This window comes from Oncorhynchus masou, unplaced genomic scaffold, assembly GCF_036934945.1.
Source record: "Oncorhynchus masou masou isolate Uvic2021 unplaced genomic scaffold, UVic_Omas_1.1 unplaced_scaffold_1213, whole genome shotgun sequence".
NCBI lineage: Eukaryota > Metazoa > Chordata > Actinopteri > Salmoniformes > Salmonidae > Oncorhynchus > Oncorhynchus masou.
This window is the reverse complement of record NW_027001921.1, coordinates 140001-152753: the sequence shown is the minus strand read 5'-3', so window position 1 is coordinate 152753 and position 12753 is coordinate 140001. Positions and strand designations below refer to the sequence as shown.

The window sequence follows — 12753 nt, the reverse complement described above, 5'->3', positions numbered from 1 at the left end:
ACGTTCCAACCATACACGAGGTGGAACAGAGCCACATGGCTTAAACTGTATCAGAACGTTCCAACCATACACGAGGTGGAACAGAGCCACATGGCTTAAACTGTACCAGAACGTTCCAACCATACACGAGGTGGAACAGCGCCACATGGCTTAAACCGTACCAGAACGTTCCAACCACACACGAGGTGGAACGGAGCCACATAGACCTAGTAAAAACAATAGTCCTTCTGAGATGATGTCTAATCTAGTTCATTCTAAGACATGTATAGAAGACAGAAGCAGTCTGTTGAGAGCTACTCACCAGTGTGTGACAGTGAGGAGGAGAGAACTAGCAGGACCAGGGCTGTGACAGCCATGACTGTCTACTGACTGACACACAGACCAACGGAGGTCTGTAACGGACAGGACATGAGCTAGAGAGGAGAGAGAGAAATGACATCAGCTAGAGAGGAGAGAAATGACATCAGCTAGAGAGGAGAGAAATGACATCAGCTAGAGAGGAGAGAAATGACATCAGCTGGAGAGGAGAGAAATGACATCAGCTAGAGGAGAGAAATTACATCAGCTAGAGAAGAGAGAGAGAAATGACATCAGCTAGAGAGGAGAGAAATGACATCAGCTAGAGAGGAGAGAAATGACATCAGCTGGAGAGGAGAGAAATGACATCAGCTAGAGAGGAGAGAAATGACATCAGCTAGAGGAGAGAAATGACATCAGCTTGAGAGGAGAGAAATGACATCAGCTGGAGAGGAGAGAAATGACATCAGATAGAGAGGAGAGAAATGACATCAGCTTGAGAGGAGAGAAATGACATCAGCTGGAGAGGAGAGAAATGACATCAGCTAGAGGAGAGAAATGACATCAGCTAGAGAGGAGAGAAATTACATCAGCTAGAGAGGAAATACAATTATTGTTTATCTTCTTTGCTGAATGAAATAACCCTGAGCCTGAGTTGTATCTAATACAATTAAAACGCCACTCAGATAACTAGATGGCTTGATCTTGTGCTCATCATTGCTGATTGTGTTTCCTCATATCCACAACAGGAACAAAGTCACACACACAGATCTATGGATTCTATTCATACACTCCCGTCCACTGTCCTTAGCAGTTTGACAGTACCCTCAGTGTGGCAGCAGCCACAGATCTGAATTCATGTATTCATTTGGTTTGTTTTATTGTTGAATATCCTGGTGTATAGACAATTCAGCTTTTAGCTGTAGAAATAAAACTGGATTCTATTAGATAGACCCCCCAGTGTGCAATTTCCATATCAATTCACTTTGGATGTCTAAATGATTTATAACACTGATGAGTCAGCAATATTCTCCAAATACACTGTAGTCATGCAGGCTTTTCTCTGTGAGGGGCTTTTTCCATTAATATATGCGTTCACACACACACACACACACACACACACACACACACACACACACACACACACACACACACACACACACACACACACATACACACTGCAGCGCTCAGACGGGTCCGGTCTGGCGTCACACATGCTCACACATCAGTTCTGCGGCAGCATATGAGAGTCATCCTGCAGCAAGACACACCTTCTGAATACTGAGAGGAGAGGGAGGGAAGGAGGGAGGGAGAGAGAGAGTGAGGATAGAGAGATAGGGAGAGCGAGAGAGACACAGAGCAAGTGAGAGAGAGAGTGAGAGAGAGAGAGAGAGAGAGCTGCTCTGAGTCTGCAGTATTCTCAGCTCTCTCAGAGGACAACACAACACCAGTTTCAATCGGCTGCAGCTAGTCACGCTATAGCTCCGCCCCTCACCTCACCATTATCTAAAAGTGCAGTCATGCTGCATACATAATGCACTCCTGATTGAACACAGGATGTAGAGCATTCCGTAGTCATGTTTATTGTCTTTAACACACCTCTGACACCCTATATCTGTAGAGAATCCTAGAGATATCCCCATCTTTCCACGGCACTGGCCTCAGCATCCCTGTCTGTTCCAGCTACTCTACTGAACCCAGTCTGGCCTAGCTACTATAATCAACCCTGTCTGTTCAGCTACTATACTGAACCCTGTCTGGCCTAGCTACTATACTGAACCCTGTCTGTTCAGCAACTATACTGAACCATGTCTGTTCAGCAACTATACTGAACCATGTCTGTTCAGCAACTATACTGAACCCTGTCTGGCCTAGCTACTATACTGAGCCCTGTCTGGCCTAGCTACTATACTGAACCCAGTCTGGCCTAGCTACTATACTGAACCCTGTCTGTTCAGCTACTATACTGAACCCAGTCTGGCCTAGCTACTATACTGAACCCTGTCTGTTCAGCTACTATACTGAACCCTGTCTGGCCGAGCTACTCTACTGAACCCTGTCTGTTCAGCTACTATACTGAACCCAGTCTGGCCTAGCTACTATACTGAACCCTGTCTGTTCAGCTACTATACTGAACCCTGTCTGGCCGAGCTACTCTACTGAACCCTGTCTGTTCAGCTACTATACTGAACCCTGTCTGTTCAGCAACTATACTGAACCATGTCTGTTCAGCAACTATACTGAACCCTGTCTGGCCTAGCTACTATACTGAACCCTGTCTGGCCTAGCTACTATACTGAACCCTGTCTGTTCAACTAAAATACTGAGCCCTGTCTGGCCTAGCTACTATACTGAACCCTGTCTGGCCTAGCTACTATACTGAACCCTGTCTGGCCTAGCTACTATACTGAGCCCTGTCTGGCCTAGCTACTATACTGAACCCTGTCTGGCCTAGCTACTATACTGAACCCTGTCTGGCCTAGCTACTATACTGAGCCCTGTCTGGCCTAGCTACTATACTGAGCCCTGTCTGGCCTAGCTACTATACGGAACCCTGTCTGTTCAGCTACTATACTGAACCCTGTCTGTTCAGCTATTATACTGAACCCTGTCTGTTCCAGCTACTATACTCAACCCTGTCTGTTCAGCTACTATACTGAACCCTGTCTGGCCGAGCTACTATACTCAACCCTGTCTGTTCCAGCTACTATACTCAACCCTGTCTGTTCAGCTACTATACTGAACCCTGTCTGGCCGAGCTACTATACTCAACCCTGTCTGTTCCAGCTACTATACTGAACCCTGTCTCTCCTAAAGTCACTATGCAGTCCCAGAGCCCTTCGGAGTCAGATTGTGACCTAAGAGAGAGGAGAGAGGGGGGGGGGGGTGCTTCTGTTCCCAACCAAGGAGGGCCTACAGCAGCAACTAGATCTTCTGCACAGATTGCATCCGCCCTCTGCACAGAGAGAGGAGAGAGAGGAACTATCTACACTGAACAAAAATATAAACGCAACATGTAAAGCGTTGATCCCATGTTTCATGAGTTGAAATAAAAGATCCCGAAATGTTCCATACGCACAAAAAGCTTATTTCTCTCAATTTTTGTGCACAAATTTGTTTACATCCCTCTTAGTGAGCATATCTCCTTTGCCAAGATAATCCATCCATCTGACAAGTGTGGCATATCCAGAAGCTGATTAAACAGCATGATCATTATACAGGTGCACCTTGTGCTGGGGACCATAACAGGCCACTCTAAAAAGTGCTGTTTTGTCACACAACACAATGCCACAAATGTATCAAGTTTTCAGGGAGCGTGCTATTGGCATGCTGACGGCAGGAATGTCCACCAGAGCTGTTGCCGGAGAATTTAATGTTAATTTCTCTACCATAAGCTGCCTTCAACTTCATTTTAGAGAATTTGACAATACGTCCAACCATCCTCACAACCGCAGACCATGTGTATGGCGTCGTGTGGACGAGCAGTTTGCTGATGTCAACTTTGTGAACTGATGGCCCCATCGCACCGGAAGGTTGCAAGTTCACACCCCCGAGCTGACAAGGTACAAATCTGTCGTTCTGCCCCTGAACAGGCAGTTAACCCACTGTTCCTAGGCCGCCATTGAAAATAAGAATTTGTTCTTAACTGACTTGCCTAGTTAAATAAAGGTCAAAAAAAATAATTGGTGGGTTATGGTATTGGCAGGAATAAGCTACGGAAAACGAACACAATTGCATTTTATCAATGGCGATTTCAATGCACAGAGATATCATGACGAGATCCTGAGGCCCATTGCCGCGCCATTCATCTGCCACCATCTCCTCATGTTTCAGCATAATAATGCACGGCCCCATGTCGCAAGGATCTGTAACCAATTCCTGGAAGCTGAAATAGGGGATGAGTCATGACTAACAGAGGACGGTGCATTTCAGTATAAATGAGGAATAACTCAGGATTCTCCAGCTGAGCAGCTTCCAGCATTTATCATCTGATACCCTGCTGCTGCTGCTGTCCTCCTCACACTCTCTTCTGGCTGGCTGGCTGGCTGGCTGACTGACTGGCTGGCAGGCTGGCTGACTGTCTAGCTGGCTGACTCAACAACATTAGCATGTGCTGCCTAGCAGGAGCTCTAGGAATGACTCAGTGATTCATAAAGACTTAGACAACAGCTTTTGTACTGTATCCTAGCAGTATGTCAGACCCAGCCCTGACACTTGACCACTGCATCATCTCACTTATCAACAACTACTGTACTTTGTAAATGCAAGTGGTCCAATTTATGAGGCTGTATTATCTTCCTAACCTAATGTGTCATGAAGTCCATCCTCTATAATCCACACAGAATAGAATGCAATAGAATACATTGGAATGCAATAGAATATAATAGAATAGAATGGAATGCTACAGAAAGTAATGGAATAGAATAGAATAGAATGCTACAGAAAGTAATGGAATAGAATAGAATAGAGTGGAATGTAAATATTCCTCAGAGCACCACTGATATTGTTCTAGTGGATCCAGAGGCATAGTGAATATGATGAAGACAAGACTGTAAGCATCCTCTACTCTTGTCTACTATCTCTGATCAAGTCCTGAGAGTTGGTTTTCTCTGTCATTCTGTAATCTGATCAACGGGACACTCATATTTAGGTCAGCCCAGTGTTAAGCTGCCTGCCTGGCCCACTGACTGAGTGGGTGTTTGTTTTTCCTGGCTGAACACAGAGAAACACCACAGTAATAACACTGACCTCAATATATGTCTGCTTCATTTCTTTTCAGATTTGTATTCTGACTTCTGAATTATCCAGAGAAATATATAGGCCTGGAGTCAATGAAAAGTAATCACCAAAATGTCATTTCCCCCAATATAAAATATCTTCAATAATGACATGTTTGTTTCTCAAACACCAATAATGTTAAATGAAAGCTATAAACATCCTATAATACCTGTGGTTATAATATTAAATGTATTCTATAAACATCCTATAATACCTGTGGTTATAATATTCCATGTATTCTATAAACATCCTATAATACCTGTGGTTATAATATTACATGTATTCTATAAACATCCTATAATACCTGTGGTTATAATATTAAATGTATTCTATAAACATCCTATAATACCTGTGGTTATAATATTACATGTATTCTATAAACATCCTATAATACCTGTGGTTATAATATTAAATGTATTCTATAAACATCCTATAATACCTGTGGTTATAATATTAAATGTATTCTATAAACATCCTATAATACCTGTGGTTATAATATTACATGTATTCTATAAACATCCTATAATACCTGTGGTTATAATATTAAATGTATTCTATAAACATCCTATAATACCTGTGGTTATAATATTAAATGTATTCTATAAACATCCTATAATACCTGTGGTTATAATATTAAATGTATTCTATAAACATCCTATAATACCTGTGGTTATAATATTAAATGTATTCTATAAACATCCTACAATACCTGTGGTTATAATATTAAATGTATTCTATAAACATCCTATAATACCTGTGGTTATAATATTAAATGTATTCTATAAACATCCTATAATACCTGTGGTTATAATATTACATGTATTCTATAAACATCCTATAATACCTGTGGTTATAATATTAAATGTATTCTATAAACATCCTATAATACCTGTGGTTATAATATTAAATGTATTCTATAAACATCCTATAATACCTGTGGTTATAATATTAAATGTATTCTATAAACATCCTATAATACCTGTGGTTATAATATTAAATGTATTCTATAAACATCCTATAATACCTGTGGTTATAATATTAAATGTATTCTATAAACATCCTATAATACCTGTGGTTATAATATTAAATGTATTCTATAAACATCCTATAATACCTGTGGTTATAATATTACATGTATTCTATAAACATCCTATAATACCTGTGGTTATAATATTAAATGTATTCTATAAACATCCTATAATACCTGTGGTTATAATATTAAATGTATTCTATAAACATCCTATAATACCTGTGGTTATAATATTAAATGTATTCTATAAACATCCTATAATACCTGTGGTTATAATATTAAATGTATTCTATAAACATCCTATAATACCTGTGGTTATAATATTAAATGTATTCTATAAACATCCTATAATACCTGTGGTTATAATATTAAATGTATTCTATAAACATCCTACAATACCTGTGGTTATAATATTAAATGTATTCTATAAACATCCTATAATACCTGTGGTTATAATATTAAATGTATTCTATAAACATCCTATAATACCTGTGGTTATAATATTACATGTATTCTATAAACATCCTATAATACCTGTGGTTATAATATTAAATGTATTCTATAAACATCCTATAATACCTGTGGTTATAATATTAAATGTATTCTATAAACATCCTATAATACCTGTGGTTATAATATTAAATGTATTCTATAAACATCCTATAATACCTGTGGTTATAATATTAAATGTATTCTATAAACATCCTATAATACCTGTGGTTATAATATTAAATGTATTCTATAAACATCCTATAATACCTGTGGTTATAATATTACATGTATTCTATAAACATCCTATAATACCTGTGGTTATAATATTACATGTATTCTATAAACATCCTATAATACCTGTGGTTATAATATTAAATGTATTCTATAAACATCCTATAATACCTGTGGTTATAATATTAAATGTATTCTATAAACATCCTATAATACCTGTGGTTATAATATTAAATGTATTCTATAAACATCCTATAATACCTGTGGTTATAATATTACATGTATTCTATAAACATCCTATAATACCTGTGGTTATAATATTAAATGTATTCTATAAACATCCTATAATACCTGTGGTTATAATATTAAATGTATTCTATAAACATCCTATAATACCTGTGGTTATAATATTAAATGTATTCTATAAACATCCTATAATACCTGTGGTTATAATATTAAATGTATTCTATAAACATCCTATAATACCTGTGGTTATAATATTAAATGTATTCTATAAACATCCTATAATACCTGTGGTTATAATATTACATGTATTCTATAAACATCCTATAATACCTGTGGTTATAATATTACATGTATTCTATAAACATCCTATAATACCTGTGGTTATAATATTAAATGTATTCTATAAACATCCTATAATACCTGTGGTTATAATATTAAATGTATTCTATAAACATCCTATAATACCTGTGGTTATAATATTACATGTATTCTATAAACATCCTATAATACCTGTGGTTATAATATTAAATGTATTCTATAAACATCCTATAATACCTGTGGTTATAATATTAAATGTATTCTATAAACATCCTATAATACCTGTGGTTATAATATTAAATGTATTCTATAAACATCCTATAATACCTGTGGTTATAATATTAAATGTATTCTATAAACATCCTATAATACCTGTGGTTATAATATTAAATGTATTCTATAAACATCCTATAATACCTGTGGTTATAATATTAAATGTATTCTATAAACATCCTATAATACCTGTGGTTATAATATTAAATGTATTCTATAAACATCCTATAATACCTGTGGTTATAATATTACATGTATTCTATAAACATCCTATAATACCTGTGGTTATAATATTAAATGTATTCTATAAACATCCTATAATACCTGTGGTTATAATATTAAATGTATTCTATAAACATCCTATAATACCTGTGGTTATAATATTAAATGTATTCTATAAACATCCTATAATACCTGTGGTTATAATATTAAATGTATTCTATAAACATCCTATAATACCTGTGGTTATAATATTAAATGTATTCTATAAACATCCTATAATACCTGTGGTTATAATATTAAATGTATTCTATAAACATCCTATAATACCTGTGGTTATAATATTAAATGTATTCTATAAACATCCTATAATACCTGTGGTTATAATATTAAATGTATTCTATAAACATCCTATAATACCTGTGGTTATAATATTAAATGTATTCTATAAACATCCTATAATACCTGTGGTTATAATATTACATGTATTCTATAAACATCCTATAATACCTGTGGTTATAATATTAAATGTATTCTATAAACATCCTATAATACCTGTGGTTATAATATTAAATGTATTCTATAAACATCCTATAATACCTGTGGTTATAATATTCCATGTATTCTATAAACATCCTATAATACCTGTGGTTATAATATTAAATGTATTCTATAAACATCCTATAATACCTGTGGTTATAATATTCCATGTATTCTATAAACATCCTATAATACCTGTGGTTATAATATTAAATGTATTCTATAAACATCCTATAATACCTGTGGTTATAATATTAAATGTATTCTATAAACATCCTATAATACCTGTGGTTATAATATTAAATGTATTCTATAAACATCCTATAATACCTGTGGTTATAATATTAAATGTATTCTATAAACATCCTATAATACCTGTGGTTATAATATTAAATGTATTCTATAAACATCCTATAATACCTGTGGTTATAATATTAAATGTATTCTATAAACATCCTATAATACCTGTGGTTATAATATTAAATGTATTCTATAAACATCCTATAATACCTGTGGTTATAATATTAAATGTATTCTATAAACATCCTATAATACCTGTGGTTATAATATTAAATGTATTCTATAAACATCCTATAATACCTGTGGTTATAATATTAAATGTATTCTATAAACATCCTATAATACCTGTGGTTATAATATTCCATGTATTCTATAAACATCCTATAATACCTGTGGTTATAATATTAAATGTATTCTATAAACATCCTATAATACCTGTGGTTATAATATTAAATGTATTCTATAAACATCCTATAATACCTGTGGTTATAATATTAAATGTATTCTATAAACATCCTATAATACCTGTGGTTATAATATTAAATGTATTCTATAAACATCCTATAATACCTGTGGTTATAATATTAAATGTATTCTATAAACATCCTATAATACCTGTGGTTATAATATTAAATGTATTCTATAAACATCCTATAATACCTGTGGTTATAATATTAAATGTATTCTATAAACATCCTATAATACCTGTGGTTATAATATTAAATGTATTCTATAAACATCCTATAATACCTGTGGTTATAATATTAAATGTATTCTATAAACATCCTATAATACCTGTGGTTATAATATTAAATGTATTCTATAAACATCCTATAATACCTGTGGTTATAATATTAAATGTATTCTATAAACATCCTATAATACCTGTGGTTATAATATTAAATGTATTCTATAAACATCCTATAATACCTGTGGTTATAATATTAAATGTATTCTATAAACATCCTATAATACCTGTGGTTATAATATTAAATGTATTCTATAAACATCCTATAATACCTGTGGTTATAATATTAAATGTATTCTATAAACATCCTATAATACCTGTGGTTATAATATTACATGTATTCTATAAACATCCTATAATACCTGTGGTTATAATATTACATGTATTCTATAAACATCCTATAATACCTGTGGTTATAATATTAAATGTATTCTATAAACATCCTATAATACCTGTGGTTATAATATTACATGTATTCTATAAACATCCTACAATACCTGTGGTTATAATATTAAATGTATTCTATAAACATCCTACAATACCTGTGGTTATAATATTAAATGTATTCTATAAACATCCTATAATACCTGTGGTTATAATATTACATGTATTCTATAAACATCCTACAATACCTGTGGTTATAATATTAAATGTATTCTATAAACATCCTATAATACCTGTGGTTATAATATTAAATGTATTCTATAAACATCCTACAATACCTGTGGTTATAATATTAAATGTATTCTATAAACATCCTATAATACCTGTGGTTATAATATTAAATGTATTCTATAAACATCCTATAATACCTGTGGTTATAATATTACATGTATTCTATAAACATCCTATAATACCTGTGGTTATAATATTAAATGTATTCTATAAACATCCTATAATACCTGTGGTTATAATATTAAATGTATTCTATAAACATCCTACAATACCTGTGGTTATAATATTAAATGTATTCTATAAACATCCTATAATACCTGTGGTTATAATATTAAATGTATTCTATAAACATCCTATAATACCTGTGGTTATAATATTAAATGTATTCTATAAACATCCTATAATACCTGTGGTTATAATATTAAATGTATTCTATAAACATCCTATAATACCTGTGGTTATAATATTAAATGTATTCTATAAACATCCTATAATACCTGTGGTTATAATATTAAATGTATTCTATAAACATCCTATAATACCTGTGGTTATAATATTATTACATGTATTCTATAAACATCCTATAATACCTGTGGTTATAATATTAAATGTATTCTATAAACATCCTATAATACCTGTGGTTATAATATTAAATGTATTCTATAAACATCCTATAATACCTGTGGTTATAATATTAAATGTATTCTATAAACATCCTATAATACCTGTGGTTATAATATTACATGTATTCTATAAACATCCTATAATACCTGTGGTTATAATATTAAATGTATTCTATAAACATCCTATAATACCTGTGGTTATAATATTAAATGTATTCTATAAACATCCTATAATACCTGTGGTTATAATATTAAATGTATTCTATAAACATCCTATAATACCTGTGGTTATAATATTAAATGTATTCTATAAACATCCTATAATACCTGTGGTTATAATATTAAATGTATTCTATAAACATCCTATAATACCTGTGGTTATAATATTAAATGTATTCTATAAACATCCTATAATACCTGTGGTTATAATATTAAATGTATTCTATAAACATCCTATAATACCTGTGGTTATAATATTACATGTATTCTATAAACATCCTATAATACCTGTGGTTATAATATTACATGTATTCTATAAACATCCTATAATACCTGTGGTTATAATATTGTGCATGGCAGTTTGCTGATTGTTTTTCCAGCTGCTTATGTGCAACTGAATTGACAACAACCAATATTGCCAGTTTAGTGGTGTATTCACTGTCATTGCCTCTAATTAGGCTGTGCTACATCAATGAAGAACAGCCTAGAAGGTATGAAGGTATGACGGTATGCCCCAAGCCAGCCCGCTGTAGGACAGTTACATATATGATTATTACATATTGCAGGAGTTTGGTCAAATAACGGGTTACAGGACAGCCCTGCCCAATGAGCCCGTAACGCATCATCCTTCAATTTCACCTTGCCTCGCCTCAATGCTGAGCTGCAGGGTACCCTCCCAAAATGAGACGCTACTTTCACAAACAACCTAGATGAGTAACTTGCCCACATTCATTTTTCAGAAGTCTATTAAATGTAGCAAAGTACAGATGTGTAAATATCCCGGAAAAAAGGCGCTCACCGGTCAAAAAGTGACTGCACATTACCCCCACACGCACCTCCCCTCGACTATGATGAGTATGGAACTGCAGTACGAGGCCAGCATTGGCAACTGACTATTCTGCATTGCGGTAGCATACTCCGAAGCATTGCAGAGTTATCCCTGTCCTGGTCCGTCTTAAAATCCCTCATTGCAATCCACTAAAACCGACTAAATCTACAGACCCTATTCTACATGCATTATGCTCATGCCGTTTCGCCCTTACCTGTGAAATAGAATGAAACGGTATTTCAAATTATCCGCATAGCATGAACACCTGGATCAAAAGCGCATTGTCCCACAACCAAGCGCGAGGAGCAGCGCGTGCGTCTCAACTTTTCTATTGGAGGAGAGAATATGACTGACGGTGGTCGTAGGAAGGACGAGGAAGCGCATATCTGATCGCTATTGGAAGAGGAGGATGCAGGGAGGATGCCAGCATTGCGCACCGGCGGCGGTATCTGTGCCTGCAAAGCAAAACCAACAAAGTAATCACATCAGCATTCTACATGATCAGTAGCCTACCATTTCAGAAAATGTTTTTATTTGTAAAGATCTTAAAAGTGTTCTCTGGCCACATTGTAATAATAACAGTTATATTGATATATATTTGTAAGTCGCTCTGGATAAGAGCGTCTGCTAAATGACTTAAATGTAAATGTAAATATATTGGACATTTATTGAGAGAGGTGGTAGAGGTGTGTGGAGGGGTGATGGGATGAGAGAGGTGGATGGAGGGGTGATGGGATGAGAGAGGGTAGAGGTGTGTGGAGGGGTGATGGGATGAGAGAGGGTAGAGGTGTGTGGAGGGGTGATGGATGAGAGAGGGTAGAGGTGTGTGGAGGGGTGATGGGATGAGAGAGGGTAGAGGTGTGTGGAGGGGTGATGGGATGAGAGAGGTGGTAGAGGTGTGTGGAGGGGAGATGGATGAGAGAGGTGGATGGAG

At 34.5% G+C, this 12753-nt stretch overlaps 1 protein-coding gene across 1 annotated transcript in view; it reads right to left on the bottom strand.

Moving 5' to 3' along the window:
- The window catches only part of LOC135529940 (contactin-1-like), a 48844-nt gene extending 36724 nt beyond the window's left edge, over positions 1 to 12120 (bottom strand). The window contains 2 exon segments of the mRNA XM_064958348.1: positions 302 to 413; positions 12034 to 12120. Coding sequence (XP_064814420.1) covers positions 302 to 356 — 55 coding nt within the window. The 5' untranslated portion in view covers positions 357 to 413; positions 12034 to 12120.
- Between the last annotated feature and the right edge of the window lie 633 nt (positions 12121 to 12753).